The sequence below is a fragment of the Acomys russatus genome, chromosome 21, assembly GCF_903995435.1.
Source record: "Acomys russatus chromosome 21, mAcoRus1.1, whole genome shotgun sequence".
In the NCBI taxonomy this organism is placed as follows: Eukaryota; Metazoa; Chordata; class Mammalia; order Rodentia; family Muridae; genus Acomys; species Acomys russatus.
The window spans coordinates 15,973,719-15,992,462 of record NC_067157.1 but is presented as its reverse complement, the minus strand read 5'-3'; the positions used below and the strand labels follow the sequence as shown (position 1 = coordinate 15,992,462).

The 18,744-nt window shown below is 43.4% G+C and overlaps 1 protein-coding gene across 2 annotated transcripts in view; it reads right to left on the bottom strand.

The window, feature by feature from the left end:
• The window catches only part of Nt5dc1 (5'-nucleotidase domain containing 1), a 97,404-nt gene that overhangs the window by 12,247 nt on the left and 66,413 nt on the right, over nucleotides 1-18,744 (bottom strand). For both annotated transcript variants that reach the window (XM_051164593.1, XM_051164592.1), the window contains exons 7-8: nucleotides 8,771-8,945; nucleotides 7,085-7,182 (exon numbers count right to left, since the gene is read on the bottom strand). In XM_051164593.1, the coding sequence (XP_051020550.1) occupies nucleotides 7,085-7,182; nucleotides 8,771-8,945 (273 nt within the window). The remainder of the gene's footprint in view (nucleotides 1-7,084; nucleotides 7,183-8,770; nucleotides 8,946-18,744) is intronic.

The following is an 18,744-nucleotide window of genomic DNA, read 5'->3' as shown; positions in this document are numbered from 1 at the left end:
GTCCCACTGTGCTGTGTGGCCTCTACCTCTTCCACAACTCTCCTCACCCCCACCCCCACCCCTAGTAAGACAGGCCTAGTGAAAGAAGGTCAGTCAGGCAGACACTAGATTGTGCTGCTATTAAAAGCCTTGTGCACAGGCTGGGAGCTGAACATAATCTGCCTGCTGCATAAAGTTTAATGAAAAAGGATGACATATCACTAGAGACTCGGGGAGCGATTAGTACATTAGAAGGCCTCCCTGTTCCCAGGAATGGAATGACTTTAGACTTTTACTTTTTCTTGGTTTTTGTTACCTTTGGCCTCTTTGCTGTGCCTCTAAGAATGATCTCGATGAGACAAAGCACATGCTACATACAAAGGTAGCTGCATAGATCACGCTCATATTACAAGGGCCTTCTTTTAGAGAATCAGTACCAAACTGCCATGGCTTCTACTGGGATCTCGGAAGGACAACTGAAGGGGCCTGAAGCTTAGGTTTTGTTAGCCTTGCTATACAATCAATCATACCATCAGTCTTGGAACAGGACAAGAGTTTATGCAGAAGGGGAAAAAGCTATGAAAATCAGGTATTACAACCACATCTCTGGCACTGATAAGCACCTTCAGCTAAAATCTAATTTCTACATGGAAAAGTATTATGCAGGCTCCCCAAATGTGTGTCCAGCTTGTAATACGAATTACCATACATGTGGATTTGTAGACCGAATGTTGGTCACTGTAGCTGTGTGGGAAGTAACTTATTAACCTTATAACAAAAACAACTGAAATATGCATCACTATAATGAGACACATTTTTATCCAATCTAAACTATTTAAAAGGATTCTGAAAGTATACGTATAAATGATTAAGACTACCTGTACAACTGGCACTACGGTCAAGGACTCCAGCCCAAGCTTGCTGTCATTCTAGAATCTACTTTTCTATTTTTTTTTCTACACAGTCCAGTGAAAATCCTCCTCTCAAAAGAATTGTTTGATGACAAGACCATCTAACACTCCAACATTCAAGTCCTAGGAAGATGCAACCTGCTTTCCAAAGACATACACCCACTTCTCCTATCTGTTTTTATTCAGTAGTGGATGTCTTATTCTGTATAGAGTGTCGGCTGGCTGACAACTGTTAAATACAGACATACTTTTGAAACAGACTCATATTTGGTATGTAAATATTCACTTCTCAAAGATAGTGGAAATCTTCTGCTTATAAAATACAAAAAGTCCATAGAGTTATGGCATCTGAAGTGTTGAGTGCCGTGCACATAGCTCGGTGGTAGACTACTTGCTTAGCATGTGTGAAGTTCTAGGTTGGACTGCTGATTCTAGTGTTGAGACCCAGCCTTCTACATATGTGGGATAAGGAAGTAATTGATTTGTGTTCCCAGCTCAGATTCTAATTAATTCCACAGGCTGTGTAGAATCGGTGTGTAGCTTTTTCCTTGTAAAAGTGGAGAGCAGGAATAACTATTTTTTAAAAGAAGCAGATCAATATTAGAATATAAAATACCATTAGCGCACACACACACGAATTTTAAATAAGCAAGTGTGCAGAACAATGTGAAGACTGTGCTCATTATATTAGAGAGGTCATGGTGGATGTGTGGTTAGCCTGGCAAGGGCTCATGCTTCCTCTATGCTGATCAGCCAGTTGTGGTGGATCTGAAATCAACCTCCGGCCAATGGATGAGATGTGGTCAGCACTTGAGTATACAGGTAGTCCACCACTTAACTACTGGAAAAGATTGTTTTCTTTAGTGACTTAGCTACCTACAAGGAGCCCAAGCTCCTATAAGTAAGCCTAATTAAACTCACTGCCTCACTACATCATTGGTACAACTGTTGCTTTGTTTCTGCTGGTGTCCTGCCTAGGGGAAATAGATCTTTATTTGTGTGTCTTCAGGACTAGTTCACAGGACAGGGGCTATAACAGGAAAATTACACTACTAGCAAAAATAAACAACACGCTAGTAAGTTAGAGCAAATTCAGTAGAACAGAGGATCTAGGGAGATAGCTTGCTGGAAGGACCTGCGTTTGGATGCCCAGAACCCACACTAAGCCCTGTGTAGCAAGCGCACACCTGCACTCCCAGTGTGCCTCAGGAAGTGTAACTGGTACAATGACAGATTCTGCCGCTTTCATTCCGCAGCATTTTCATGTCACTGGCACTGTGCTAGGGACAGCGTTCTACACACAGCTGCTACCGACAGAAGGCACATCTCAGCAGCCAACCTTGCTGCCATGGTTCTGAGGAGAGAACTGCCCAGAGCACTAGAGAAGTAACAGGAAGGCATTATTATTTGTTGAGTGCCAGAGCAAGGGTGGGGAGGGGTGAGGGTGAGGGGTGGGGATCTCCAGAGAGAGGAGGGGGACACTTCCCATCTATTTCATTATCCCTTAGCCAATCATCTTCTGAGCTTACAAACGCAGAAACCAAGGCTTGCCCAGGCCCAGTGATCCATTCTCCATGGTAACAAGCTCCAAAGGTGGTTCTGTATATACCCTACAACCCCAAAGTAATGGCAGCAAGAGGAGCCAGGACAAAGATCTGGATGAGGAGTAACTGGCCATGCTACAGCAGTGGCCCTGTAACCAGTACACATCAGGGAAGAGAAGAAGTTACCAGCCATAGGATGCTCATATGGAGTGGGAGCCCACATGATTGCGTGAATGTGATTAAATACATACAGAGTCGGCCAAAAAGTGAGTAACTGCTTACGAGCAAATAACAGATTGATGTCTTGAATGAAAAGCACTAGGAGGGAGCAAGAAGAGTTGGGAGAGACTGCAGAGGTGAGAGATTATGTAAGGATTGCACAGCCTATGGGAAAGGATGAAGAGTAGGGGCTCTGGCTCTGGCAGTTTCAGGGTTAAGTTTGCTTCTTCATCACACAAGCAGACTCCTCAGCATGCTGGGTTGTCTTTGTTCTCTAGATAAAACACTGAGTGCTCTATAGAGAAAGACACCCTGTGAGATTCAGGCTAGGAAAAGATGGGGTGGGGAGTTGGGTGGTAGGGTGGGCATCTATGTGTTGATCACAGCTGAGGCCAAGGGAGTAGAGATGTAGGTTGAATTTCCACTATTGCCCGGGGAGTGAGGTGGGCAGATAGGAACTGGGTCCCTCTGAGATTTACAGGCAGAGTTCCTCTCTCCTTCCTCCAAACCTTAGCCCTGGTAAGGACTGGTGCCTCCCTTTCCCTAGTGCAGGAAAGGAAGCGGGAAGGATGCAGACTCTGCCTACATGATGCTTTTCTCAAGCCCACACTTTTCTAAAGGTCAGCAGCAGCAGACTGACAGAGTTGCTAGGTCCTGGTTGGCTGCAGCACCACCAGCTCTTCTCTAGTTACCATGACAACCACTGACGTCAGGCACATGCCACTTACCAAGGACACACCACAGAGATTGGCTCCTGGAATTTTCTATTCTTTCATTTTATTTCTCTGCCTTTAACTGTTTGGGACAAAGGCTGAATTTACTTCCGGCAGTTCTAGCAGAGGCCTGACCTGCGGCACATCGTAGGTGTTAATATGAAGTGTGGCTTGAGAGTTAAGACGCTGATATGGGCTGCAGCTGGGTGGAAGGAAGTGGCGAGCTGAAGGATAGATGTAGAGCAGGGCAACCCAGATGAGGACGGAATTTTCTTTATTTCACTGAGATCCATGGCTGGCAAAATTCCTAAGAGAATTATGGATCGTTGAAAGAACAGCATATTAAGTGTCAGAAGGCTGATGAGCTCCTATGGACACTGCAAGCTTCCACACCTACCACTGGGGTGTAGAGAGTACAGAAGACAAACTGTGTCTCCATAGGTGACAGAACAAGAAACTGGGACCAATCAATGTACAAGTGAGAGCAAAACCATTCGCAGAGAGCTGAAGGCCAACAGAGAAAGGAGATGCAAACACTGGGATCACTAACAAGAAGGAAATCAGAGAGGGGGTGGGGCAGGAGGCAGCAAACATGAGCTTACCAGGGTGCACAGAACAGAGATATCATGAAATAAACACAGCATCAGGCTAGGAGCCATGGGCTTCCCAGGAAGAGCAAAGCCATGCTCTGAAGAACACAGCTCTGGCTACCTTCTCTTGCACTCCCAAAGTCATCTACTTCTGTTAAATCCCCAAGCTTCAGGATTTTTTGTATTTTCAATTTAAATATTTTATATTGGAAAATTAAGGCACTAAAGAACCTTAGATATCAAGTTAATCACACTTGGGGCATGTGGCATTTCTGCACCTGAGCATAAAAGCAACATATTTGATGTTTCTAGGAACCTTATACAAGTCACAAAAGGTCATGTTCTATTAACAGTATAGACTTTCATCTCTGAAACAGCAGAATAGAATCATAAACTTAGATTTTATAAGACTCTTCTAGATTCCAAATCAGTAGTAAGAAAGTATAACTGGACAAATAGGGTGCATTGTCCTATAAAGCTGCCTTCTGCACAGCAAAAGAAACAATCATGTGTGGGAGGGAGAACATATCTTCAAACCCCAAAAAGTATCTAATATTCACAATGCATAAGTTTTGGAACACATCCCAGGAGTGAACTCCCATCAGAATTCTGAGTGCTTTTGAGAACACACCGAGGAAACAAGAGTCTCGTGACCTCACTTTCTTCAAAACATGGAATTGCTCTTGGAATGTGCTATGTGGTCCTCCTAGGCACAGGGGACAGGAGTGAGCTTACTTCAGAGCTTGTTGCTCTTAAAAGTTTAGAGTATCCTTTATATGCGTCTATGGAAAGACAAAGAGGCACGGATGGTTTTGCCATGTGCGGCCTGTCCTTATGACTGTATATAACTTGAACGTTTGTGATTCTTCTTAGCTCTCATGGTATAGATTGTCTGAGGCTCTGAATAAGGCTGGGTATTGCTTGAGACTTTAGTCCTCCCCATTTTTAGGTTCTGTGCTCCCAGGTCCTGGAGCCTTTAGGGTGGTAAACAAGTGGCACCAAGACTACAGTTGGCTATGAAGTAGGAGCATGGGGACGCTCAAGGAGGAGGTGAGTGAGACAGGAGCATGGGGACGCTCACAGGAGGAGGTGAGTGAGACAGGAGCATGGGGACGCTCACAGGAGGAGGTGAGTGAGACAGGAGCATGGGGACGCTCACAGGAGGAGGTGAGTGAGGCAGGAGCATGGGGACGCTCACAGGAGGAGGTGAGTGAGGCAGGAGCATGGGGATGCTCACAGGAGGAGGTGAGTGAGGCAGGAGCATGGGGACGCTCACAGGAGGAGGTGAGTGAGGTAGGAGCATGGGGACGCTCACAGGAGGAGGTGAGTGAGGCAGGAGCATGGGGACGCTCACAGGAGGAGGTGAGTGAGACAGGAGCATGGGGATGCTCACAGGAGGAGGTGAGTGAGGCAGGAGCATGGGGACGCTCACAGGAGGAGGTGAGTGAGTTAGGAGCATGGGGACGCTCACAGGAGGAGGTGAGTGAGACAGGAGCATGGGGACGCTCACAGGAGGAGGTGAGTGAGGCAGGAGCATGGGGACGCTCACAGGAGGAGGTGAGTGAGGTAGGAGCATGGGGACGCTCACAGGAGGAGGTGAGTGAGGCAGGAGCATGGGGACGCTCACAGGAGGAGGTGAGTGAGTTAGGAGCATGGGGACGCTCACAGGAGGAGGTGAGTGAGACAGAAGCATGGGGACGCTCACAGGAGGAGGTGAGTGAGTTAGGAGCATGGGGAGGCTCACAGGAGGAGGTGAGCGAGCACAATGGGGCAGGAATTAGGGAAGGCCCTGCCTGGCCTGCGGGTCATTTTTTTTTTTTAAAGATAGGAGGACCACAGCTACACCTATTAGATAGCTTTCAAGTTGTTTATGATTAAAACCCCTGGTTTCCAGAAGAAGGAACTTTAGATGAAGAAATATGGGACAGAGTCCTAAAGAATTTTGAAAAGGCATGTGCAAGGGAGCGAGATCCCTGTTCAGTTCTGGGCCACTTGAGCATTAATTTGGACTGTTATCAAGATACTTAAGGAAGATGAGGAGGATATTAATCACAAAAAAGAGATGGCTAATTACTTGAAAGAGGATAAACGAGATGATCAGACTTTAAAATTGGTAAGAGAGGCAGAAAAGATTTTCCCTGTTCAGGCAGAATTTAAAGTAAAAACAGCACCGCCAATAACTGCGCTGCTGATAGGTTCCTCGGGTCCCTCACTGAAGCCTCCTTTAAATACACATTCTCCATTGACTGAAAATGACCTGAAGCATGAGGTGAGGAATCTGATAAATCAACTTAATCTTAAATTATCTCCACTTCTTTTTGTGTCAGACAGGGTTTCTCTGTGTGGCCTTGGCTGTCCTGGACTCACTTTGTAGACCAGGCTGGCCTCGAACTCAGAGATCTGCCTACCTCTGCCTCCTGAGTGCTGGGATTAAAGGCATGTGCCACCACGCCCAGCCACAGCAGCAATTGACTTTAACTCCTCCTCCCATGAACCATCTCTTTAGACCCTACATTCTCAACTCAAAGTGTCCGCTCTTTTCATACAGCTTTGTTTTTCCACCAGACTCCTTATGAGTGTGACAACTGTCACCACCCTTCTCTGAAGGCCTGGACTGTTGCAGAGGAAGCATGTATGTGTGTGTCTGTGTATATGTGTTTGCGTGTGCATGTGTCTGTATGCACGTGGATATGTGCATATGTGTTGGTGTGTGCCTGTGTATATGTGTTTGTGTGTGCATGTGTCTGTGTGTATACACACGTTTGTATGTGTGTGCATGAAAATGTGCCTGTGTTGTTTTGCTTTTTGTTGTCTTGATCTTTGTGGATTCTGTAGGGACTTCTGCTCCCAAAATGGTTGACTGTGACTATTAATTCATTCCCTCACACACTTAGTGTATTACATAGACCATAAAATTTCAGGTGAGATCCATGCCCTTTGTCATTGAAAAGAGGGAGAGGCTGACAGGTAAACAAATGGTTACAATATCCAGTAAGATATAAAGTTGCATAAAGTTGAATGCAATCACAGGTTTATATTTTCTTCCTCTTCTTGAGGGGACATGATGTTCTGCATAACAGGGTGTTTTGACTTGGTGTTAGCCAAAGATTCAGCAAAACACAACTTACCGAGAGTGTGGAAAGGCCTCTGGTTTGGGAAATGTGAGAAAAATCCAGGCTTTAGTGCATTTGTGATCACGATGTCAAAAAGGTCTGCAAAATCCTTCCTAAAAACAAAGTAAGTTTATCTTAAGGAATTAGAAAAGTTCCACAGAAAGCAGACCTTAATCTCTGCCATTTGTTTATAACGACATCACTGCTCACCCTTTGGTCGGCTTTCACATGATCTACATTTATCTTACTCTCTTTAAACTGGAAGCTACCCTGGAAAGAGAAAGGTGGACGGGTGCTAGCCAGTTTTTTCTGAAAATATGAACAATTATGTAAAGCACAGATACAAAAAAAAAAAGAAAAGCAAGTCAAGAAAAAAGGAGAGAGAGGAAGCGAGCAAGAGCACAGAAACTGTGCTGCCTAGACTGGGAAATCACTCTCTCTTGAAACATTGTGGCGAGCCAGAGTTTCAAATCAAGAATGGAATTCACTGGGCATGGTGGCATACGCCTTTAATCCCAGCAGCATTATATTAAGCCTGGGGACAGTTCTCAGGGTCTTCAAAACACAATGGAAGTACTTTACTTTGAACACTGGTATAGTTCTGTAACAAGTTTTAGACAACAACATCAGTGTACATCGAGAGCCAGGCTAAGGACCATCTGATGCGAGGTGGCTCTCCCTAGGGCTCGCCATTACCCCCAGGAAGCAGTGCTCCAGATGTGTAAGAAATGAAAAGGGCAAAGGCTCAAAGTCAAGACCAGAAGCAGGATTTTGGTTATTCATGCTGGTGAAAAAGGGAACTAAAAGCTCTGTGTGTTCTGATGTCCTATGCTAGGACTGCACAGGTCTACTGAAGAGGTGCTCTCCCCAGGCAGCCTGGACACTAGCCTTATTTTCCTGCAAGGATAGCGCCTACGTATTTTTAATAAAGCAAAAAACCCCATTCTCAGCTAACTATGCCACAAAACAAACTAAATCACACACACTAAAGAACATAGATATCCCGGGGCTAAAGATGGTTGTTGGAGGTAAGAGGAGGGGCTACAGCTTGGTTCACACTCAGGACAACTGTATGTGCTGAGATCTGAAATCTTAGAAGAAATCTAACAACCCTCAGTGAAATCCTGCTTTGACTGCAGGCCTGCCCTGGTATTGCCAAGAATGACATGCCCAGTACGTATGACGAATTAGCATACACTCTGCACTCTTTAAACATGTCTTCACAGTCACAGGAATATTCACAAGTCCTAGTTTTGTTTTTTTGTTTTTTTTCGAGACAGAGTATCTCTGTGTAGCCTTGGCTGTCCTGGACTCACTTTGTAGACCAGGCTGGCCTCGAACTCACAGCGATCTGCCTGCTTCTGTCTCCTGGTGGGATTAAAGGTGAGTGCCACTATGTATGCTCTGTTCACAAGTCATAGTTTTAAGACAATAAAATTGAGGCTTGAAGAAGTTATAAACTGTACCCTAAGCCACGCAGGAAGTTGGAAAGAAGGGCCTGAATCCTGTGTGTCCTTTTTCAATACCTATTACCTTGATTTTTTTGTTAATTACATCTCTGGCTTTGCTAAACAACACATCGCACTAAAATGGATACGAGGCTGCATCCTACAGTCTGTAAGGGAGGGTATTCTAAGGTTGGTCCTCAGTGATCACCCAAAGCTCATCAATGAACTCCAGGAAGAACAGCTAGCCACTTACCCAAGGATGTAACTGCCAAGAAGTTTACAGTAATCACTGTGAGAACTGGTGATCAACATTGTGACTTTCCCAGCATCCTTCAGCTGCTGAAGCCACTTTCTTACAGACGCAGGACAGCGGTACACGTATTTGCCTAGATTTCTTTTTATTTCCGGGAAGAAGAATCCACAATTTTCTGGAAAAAAAAAAAAAAGGCAATATATTTAATAAAAATGTTTTTTAAAAGGATGTATTTATTTTACGAATGTGGGTGATCTATTTGCATGAACACCTGCAGGACAGAAGAAGGCACAAGATAGCATTATAGGTGGTTGTGAGCCACCATGTTGTTGCTGGGAATTGAACTCAGGACCTCTGAAAGAGCAGACAGTGCTCTTCACTGCTGAACCCTCTCCAGTCCAATTAAAAAAGGTTTTTTAAAACTTAGTTCAATCTTAGTCAGGCCCATGTCTTTCGAAGTAACAGAAAAAAAGGCATAAAGACTAAGTTCAAACAATCTAGCCATTATGCCAATACTAATTACTTTTGGTTTGTTTGTTTGGGACAGAGTCTCCCTATATAGCCCTGTATACTCTGGAACTTGCTATATATAGCAGACTGGCTTGAACTCACAGAGCTCTGCCTGTCTGTCTCTCAGGGCTGGGATTAAAGGTGTCCACCAGCACACTTGCTCGAACTACGCATAAAATAACATTTCTGGGCTACAGAGATGGCTAAGTTGTTAAGAGTGTGTACTGTTCTTGCAGAGGTCTTGAGTTTGGCTACCAGCACTCATGTTCGGTAGCTCACAAGCTGCCCTTAAGTCCAGCTCGAGGGACCCGATGTCTTCTGTTCTACTCAGCACTTTCATTCAGATGCAGTTATCCCACATAGTCACATACAATATACACATAGTGGAAAACAAAAATTAATCTTTAAAAATATTATTTGTTGTTAACTTTTAAGATGTCATAATTGATGATACCACTTCACAAGAATCAATATGCTATTAAAATAATATAGTAGAGAATCATCAGTATTTCAAAACAGAGAAAACCTTACTGTATTTTAAGTGAACAGATTAATAAATACCCAAGAAATAATGAAAACAGGTGAGAACCAAACATTCATTTAATGCACCAGTAGCCTGCCTTTGTCACGAGGCAGCAGTTTCACCAGCTGTGTCCTTCAGAGGCACAGAAGTGTCACCTCAGGTGAAATACAAACCTTAACAGCTAGGTTACAGCCACTGAGAGGTCCAGAGCAGAGCCGCCAGGGAAGGCCGGAAGGCACTCAAGACGCTGGAATGCCTAAAGTGGAGCTGCTGGCCCTGGCTCTTGTAGCATCATCGGCAGCTGCAGATTGTGTTGAAGGGCTACCAGATTGGTAGAGCATTTTAGAAAAACCGTTTTCTAAGCACAGTAGTACTAATAACCAGAGAAGGAAATCTAAGTTCTTAGCTTCTTTAATGCCAGGAAAAGAACAAGGCAAAGACAGGACAAGAGCTTTAAACATGTTGTACTGACTTCATCAGTAGGCACGGGCCACCCCTGCGACTCTGTCCAGTGATGCACATGAGATAGCAGACAAGAAGGTTTTAAGAGTATAAAGGTTACATTTTAAGACTATCAGGACACCAAGTCAGAAAAAGTCTCTACAGGAAACAAAAAAACAAAAACGAAGGCTGAAACAGTAGCAAATATTGCTCTCTGTATGCCAGGTCCATCCGCTGCCCCTCTTCTTTGGTGGAGAATACTACCATTTGTATAAAGTTTCATTCTCCTTCCAGGGATCTTGGATGCCCAGTAGAATCCAGATTTCTCTGCCCACACACAATAATAATTCCCCCCCCCCCCATCAGTGAACTTCTTAGAGAGGTGCAGAGATCCATATGTGGCCAGTGAGTGCCCCAAAAGCACTGCAGGAGTGGGGGACCCTGGAGTAGTGACATCCCTCTTCAACTACGGGGCTTTGCCATGATTACAAATTCTACTTAGATTCGCAGCAGGTGCCTTCACCACAATGAACAAGTCATCAGTGGGAGGAGAGAAACAGGAGGGACACTTGGACGGTTGATGCTATCAGTGGGTCTCAGGACAAGCTGTGGAGTTAACAGACCTCTAGATGAAATTTGCTCGTGTGAAATAACCTCAACTAAGCAACAGCCTACCCATTAAGAACACCATTATGAGTAGCTTTAAGCAACTTGATGCAGAAAGCAACATACCACGGAACATCGTAACCACACCAGAGCACAGCAGAGAGCAGAATACGCCGCACTGAGGGAAGCAGGCCAGGTGTAGAGGCACAGGTTTAGCACAGCTGGCTTTGTGTTTGGTCCCACCATGACATGTGCGCACTTCTCTAGATATCATGTGTCAGAAGCTACTCACTGACCCTTAAAAATTAAAATATGTTTTCTGTTCTTCACTGAAGAGAAGGTTCTGTAAGCAATGAAAGAATGTTAAGAAAAATGACAAATGCAAATGGATGGCAACTGTTTAACAAGTACTAAAGTAATTTCAGAGGCTTTGCACGTTAAGAGTGGCATGACATTTTGTAACAAATAAATTTTACAGCTGGAAAACAGATTTAGAATGCATGGTGCTGAAAACATGAATGATCTTTTCTGTAGTCAGAAAATACATTTCTTGGCTATGTGTGCCTACTGCCCTCTAGTGATCAACACACAGATTGCTAGTAAAATTAGTGTTAACATTTACAAAAGATAGAAAAAAGCATATACATTTGAATAGCACAATTTAAATCCATTATCTAGATTAATTTTATTAGCAACTTTTAGTAAGTCTAACCCAAGAAAGCAGGTATAGTAACTTAATCAGGGAAGATCACTAAGGGTTATGCTTTCACAAGTGGGAGAGACTAAAAGAGTTAACACTGTTTAAACAAATGCCAATGGTCAATTACAAGTTGTGTGTGCTACAAAAGATCACGGACTGACACACCTACGTAACCTCAAACCAGTGCGTGTGTGCGCGCATGTGTGTGTGCATGTGTGTGTGCATGTGTGTGTGCATGTGTGTGTGCATGTGTGTGTGTGTGTGTGCATATGTGTGTCTATCTGTGTGGATGAAGAAGCCAGAAGACAACCTCAGATACATTTTCTCAGCATCATTCACTGGCCTGGAGACCTACATGTAGGCTGGTGGAAAATGAGTCCCAAGGATCCACTTGTCTCCACATCACCAGTACTGAAATCACTCAGCAGGCACCATGGTGCCTGGCTTTTGTGTAGTGTATAAGGTGTAGGGTAGGGGTTGTGGGGACTGAACCTGGTTCTGATGCTTGCAAGACAAGGACTCACCAAGCCATCTTCTGGCCCATTCAAACCATGTTATTCAACAAATTCTAAAATTAATTTATTGTGTATGTGCACATACTTATTGTTGCACGTGTGTGGAGGTCAGAGGACAACTCAGAGACCCTCTCTCTTTCCACAGCTGAGAGTCCCACGAACTGAATTTAGATTTTAGTTTTGGTGACAAAAAACCTTTATCTGCCTAGCCCTCTCTACCATCCTCAAACCATATTCTTTTTTTTTAATTTTAATTTTTTTCCAGGTTGTCCTTTATCTTAAAGTTTTTGTAATTAATTTATTCCGATTATAACTCAATTGTTACCATATTCTTATTAAGAGATGATTACAGAATTTTAGTATTTCTGTTAAATGACGAAACTATACTTTGAAGGCATGGAATGTATTTTTCCACTTGGCGTGAAGCTGACAATCAATGCATAAATGCTGGGTTAGTATGGAAGAGAACACAAGAACATTTATGCCTTTATATTCAAAGTAACAACACGACTTGTGGCATGCCACCAAATGGAGTAGCAAACACCTACATCCACGGTGTTCTTCAACATCATTTGGATCTAAAGTTCTGGTCCATAGTCACCATTATAAAATCACACTTCATACGACACAACAGACCAACACTGATTGGACAAGGCAAAGAATTCAGGTCTAAGGTAGAAAGCAGCAACCTTGTTTGTTCAGAACTTGCAAAGCAGTCTGCATTTTCGCTTAACCGCTGAAGGAATTCTATTTCATTGCCACTTTATGGAGCTCATTTCCCTGGCTTTTCCATCACCCCTCTTAGCTGGTATTTTCTGTGTCCAAATGGAAAGTACAATTTTAAAAATTTGACTTTAAAGAAAAAAAAAAAAAAAGCTTAGCTCTCTTATGTTAAAAACTTGGTTGATAGAGCTTTGTGGGGAAAGCCACAATGCTGGCACCGTCAGCTGTGCATGGAAGGTGGCCAACAGGGATCAGGCAGGGCTGGGAGACCTCTTGTGGTCAGAGAAGCTGGTACAACTTAAATACTGAAAACTGTTGAGTTAACAGACAATTGTGCCACATCGCTACTGCCATCATCCCTGAGCAAGCAAGCACGTCTCAGGCTACTCAGCCTCCACCGCTGTTGCTGCAATCCGGGGCAAGTGCTGTCAGAGCCGTGACAGGGACAGGGGCTGGGATGCCAACACCTCCACCATCAGCCTCCAACTAAGGTCTGTTGCTGCCGCCACTGCAGAACATTACTGAGGAGATTGAAACCATCAGCTCTACCAGTTAGATAAGAGCATGCTGGTAAACCCCCAAATCAGTAACCTGTCGGTTGTTAAAATATATATGCTGTGGAGATGATCCAATTAATTATTTTCTGAAAAAAAATCCTTGTCAACAAAAGACTAAGATATTTATGGGAGGACGAAAGAGGTAAATTTCTTTTGTGTGTTTATAGAGAGCTAAGGATGCAACTGAAATTTAAAAAGCAGATTTCTCATTTACAGTCTCTGCAGTTTTTACCATTCTAATCATTTACTTGGCAGTAAACATATATGGATGAATGTGAAAAATCTGTATGCTAAATATAATACTCAGAAAAAGACCCCAAAGAAGAACTGGAAATTGGAAGTATATAATACAATGAAAAAAATCCATGAAATATATTTTTAACAATACCTTATTCCTATCTCTGGAATTTAATTCACATACCTATGTCTCATTCCAAAGATCTGATTCAACTGGGCTGGGCTGGGCCACAATATGAGCATGCTGTGAAGATGGCCAAGTATCTCTACAGTGGCCTTAGGCTGAGAAGAGCTGCTTTCAATATGCACACAGAGTTCTTCTGCAGCCATTTACACATTCTGTATGCAGCAGTGGAAAACACAGGCTTTCCAAGCCAGGGCACTTTAGTGTTAAAGTATCTTTATTTGCTCAAGTGTGCTTCTGTTTATGATAAAAGGAACCCACACATATTGTTGTTTATTATGTTTTGTGTATTTCAGTGTACGTGTGTGTGTGTGCATGCGTGCACACATGTGTGTGTATTGCAAATGATATAGAAAGTAAACTTGTGGGAATCAGTTCTTTCCTTCTATCATGTGGGTTCTTGGGACCAAACTCAGGTTGTCAGACCGGGCAGCAAGTGTCTGCTTTATTGAATACTGAGCCATCCTGCTGGCCCAATTGTTGATTATCTGAAATGTTATTTAAATGGTTATCTTTAAAATGTTTACTCTTATACAAACTGGCATGACATTGTTCCAATTTGTCACCTGTAACTGCGGAGCTCCTGGGGGAACATCAGTGGGTTCCTTTAGAAAAATTATTCATATAGTTCAAATGAATTGCTAATAAGCTAAAGAGACGCCTTTCTTTTCCAGCTCTAAAGCTGCTCTCTTAGTTTTCTTTTTATTGCTGCGATTAAACACCATGACCAAAAGCTACTTGGGGAGCAAATGGTTTTATTTCAGCAGCCCATCGGGAAGGGAGGTCAGGGCAGAAACTCAACATAAGACCCTGGAGGCAGGGAGCGAAGCAGAGGTCAGGCAAGAAAACAGCAGCTCACTGATTTACTCCCTCAGTTCATTCAGTTATCTTCCTTACAGCTCGCAGGGCCACCTGCACAAGGGTGGCACCATCCACTGTGCTAGCCATCCCACACCAATCAATAAACAGGAAAGTGCCCCACAGACTTGCCTACAAGCCAATCAGATGGAGGCACTCTCTTAATTGAGGTTCCTTCTGCCCAGATGGCTCCAGCTTGTGTCATGATGCCCAAAAAACCTAACAGCTGCCAAAGGGTTGGAAAGTCAAGTTTATACATGTGATTTATAGGGCCATGGACTTCAGTGTCCAGGTAGGGTCACACATATTCTCTCATAGCTTACCATAACCTCCACAGTACCTGTGCATTCCACGTGGCCTACGCAACTCATTCTTAGCTCTAGTGTCTACAAGCTGTTTCTCCTGTGTAAGAGGATGAGTTACTGTAGAAGGACAGTATGCTCCTTCTGGCATGGCTACTAGGTACATATTGATATTCTTGGAGAAAAAAACATCAAGGTTTAGACGGTCAAATTCCAAATACATGAGTTCTCTAGTGGGGATGGTGACAGGGGGAGGCACAGCAGGCCCATACGACGGCACAGCTCCCAGTGCCGACATCTGCACAAGCTGCTGGGTAACTAGGTAAAATTTCCTGTGCATAGAGGTAATGGGAGGTAAAAACCTCAGCCACATGTGCACACCTGTGGAGGAGCCACCAGTTTTTTTTTAGTAGTTTGGCAATGTAGAGCCTCTGCTTAGCTCAAGGTCTACAACACAGACAGCAGTCTCTTATATTTTATTCATTCTGGGATTATCAGTACAGTGCTCAGATCCAAGAAGAGGCAATCCCTACTCTTTTTATTTTTTAATTAAACATGCATTTCTTTCTATATAGTATGTTCTCATCACCGACCTCCCCAACTCTTCCCAGATCCTCCCCAAATCCACACCCTTTCTTTATCTTTCATTAGAACACAAACAGGCATGTAAAAATTAATAAAATGAAATAAGATAAATTAAAAACAAACTAATCAGAATAGGAAAAAAAAAAACAGAAAAAAAGCCAATGAAAAAAGCATAAGGAACATGTACAGACACATACACACACAGCCCATAAAACTAAATCAGAAACTATAATATATACACAAACAATCTGTTTTGTTTTTTTGTTTTTTTTTGTTTTTTTTTTAAAGCCCAGACAAAGCATTATGAGACAAAACCCATCTAGAAATGCTACTGAGTTAATTTTGTGTTGGTCATCTGCTACTGGGCATGGGGTCTGCCCTAAAGAGTGGTTTCTAGGGGAGATTCCATTGGGGAAAACCATGTTTTCCTTTGTGAGCGTTATCAATTGGAGACAGCTGCGGGGCAAGGGACGGCGGTGTGTGTTCTCCCAGCCTTCTCGGCACTGGAATCCCATCTGACTTAGGCCTGGGCAAGTCCTGTGCACTCTGTCCCAGGTTCTCTGAGTTCAGTGTCTATCAGTCTCAGTCTGGTTGTGGCTCGAAGGCTTTATTTCCTTGGTGTCTTCCATGCCCACTGACTCTGTCAATTTTCTGCCTTCTCTTCCACCGAGTTCCCTGAGCCCTGGAGAGTAGGGATTTGATGGAGACATCCCAATTAGGATTGAGTGTTCGAAGGTCTCTCACTCTTTGAAAATTGTCCAGCTGTGGGGTCTCTGTATTTTTTCCCACACTAACTGTAGGAGGAAGCTTCTCTGATGATGGCTGAGCAAGGCACAGATCTCTGAGGATAGCAGAATGTGCACAAGAGCCATTTTGCTGCTACATTCTCTTAGCAGAATGGTAATATTTGGTTTTCTGCTAGGCCCCTATCTAGTCTCAAGTTCTTGGCCACCTGGGATGGGGTCCATCTCACGGAGTAGATCTTAATTCCAATCAGAGAGTGGTTATTCCCATAACTTTTGTGCTATGATTGCACTAGCGTATCTTGCAGGTAAGTCAACATTAGACTGCAGAGTTTGTAGCTGGGTTAGTGTTTACCTTTCTCCTATGGCAATGTGCAGAGTACCATGAACATTAGCTGCCAGGTGTGAAGGCTTGACCTCTCCATGTTCATTGAGTTGCAGGAGTTGTCTATACCTATAGGGCCTTACTAAGCACAACTTATAGCCTTGACAACAGCCCGAGTTGAGTGAAGGTTTCCAAGGGGTTGGGCCCCTGTGGCCAATGATTCGACAATCCCCACTCTTAATCAAATACACCTGGGTTATGGGTTTGAATTTGGATTAATATTGCTCAAGAAGTAGTCAAGTCAGGAGAATTACCATGGCAACATGGGAGTAAGGACACTGGATCAGAGACCCCTTTAGACGATCCCTTTGCTCAGGACAGAAAAGGAGAAAAAGTTTAGGTGAGTCTGACATTCAAATGTTAGGTACTGTCAGTGTTAGAAAACTGTGTGAAGTGACAATGGAGGAAGAGGAGGAGGTAAACTATGGTGCCTCCACACGTGATTCCCACGCCTGAGGGCACAGCAGAACACTGGCAGCACTTACAGCAGCTATCACTTCCTGTGTGCCACTCTTGGAAATGGGTGGGGCCCCCAAGATGTACATCTGCACCAGGGCACACACAGACCTGTGAACTGGGTGAGCTGCCTCTGCAGTGGTTCCTACACGCTAACACTGCCGTCCCAATGGAAGGCCCTTTCCCTACTGTCTCCCCTCCTCTAGTATGGCTCTTTGATTAATGAACAAGATCTTTCAGGGCAAGGATTTCTACACACTAGTGTTTCTGAAAGTTAGAGGCAAACTTTGTGAGTTTCTGATTCAGTTGCTTAAAGCCCATATTTTAAGAATTGCCACATTCGAACACACATACAGCCAGTCGGCATGTGAAAACATTTTCTTTCTTTTCTTTTCCTTCCTTCCTTTCTTTCTTTCCTTCTTTCTTGGTTTTTCAAGACAGGGTTTCTCTGTGTAGCCTTGGCTGTCCTAGACTCGCTTTGCAGACCAGGCTCACCTCAAACTCACAGCGATCTGCCTGCCTTTGCCTCTTGAGTGCTAGGATTAAAGGCGTGCACCACCATACTTGGCAAAAACGTTTTCTTCACAGAACGGGATCGTCTAACTGGGACAGTGAAGTAAGCATGGTTGATGTCATTTGATGAGAAATGACTTAACATCACTTAGTCTTCAAAACCAAACTCATTTTACAGATGAACTTTATGACAAGAGGGGTACTATTTCTTTACTTCGCATGAGCATCTTCAATGCCTTCACAAATGTATTTTCTTACTAATAAGTTAACCATGTTCAATATTTATAAATGAAATCGACTTAAATGACATTGTTTTGTGATAAACTATTCTGTGATAAACTGAAGGTAATATATGCCTTCATGTATAGAGGCCCAGGTATGACGCGACTGCTCTTAACTGTCTCTTGTCTTATCTTTTTAATAGTATATCCTATGGTTCACAAGTATTTACTTCACTCTTCCACTTTCTTAAACATCTATGGAATTTTTAAAAAGATAAATCTAATTCTGCCTTTGCTGTTGCCTTGAGAATTCTGATATACTTTATTTTCATCTCTGAAAGACATATTTTCAGGTTCACTTGGTGTTGTTGGTAATAAAGGAATAGCAGGAGCCAGAGCAAGACAGTGTAAGCCCAGGGCTAAAGCTGACAGCTGGCAACATTTTCCCTTGTGAATGTCAGGGAAGGTAGAAAGCTCCAACAAGAATGCTAAGATAATTAGAAGGATCTAGAGAGCTTCAATGCTATGAATAAAGTCTCTCCTGCCTAAATACCACCTTAATATTACCTGTATAAGAAATGGGATTTGGGGCTGGAGAGATGGCTCAGAGGTTAAGAGCACTGGCTGCTCTTCCAAAGGTCTTGAGTTCAATTTTGAGGAACCACATGGTGGCTCACAACCACCCATGGTGAGATCTGGTGCCCTCTTGTGGTGTGCAGGCACATATGCAGCCAGAATATTGTATAAATAATAAATAAGAAAGAAAGAAAGAAAGAAAGAAAGAAAGAAAGAAAGAAAGAAAGAAAGAAAGAAAGAAAGAAAGAAATGGGACTGCCTTGCCCTGAAACAATGGTCTAATGATTCCCACAGATAAAAACTGGGGAAGGCTTTAGGAATTGGCTTCAAGAGCTCTAT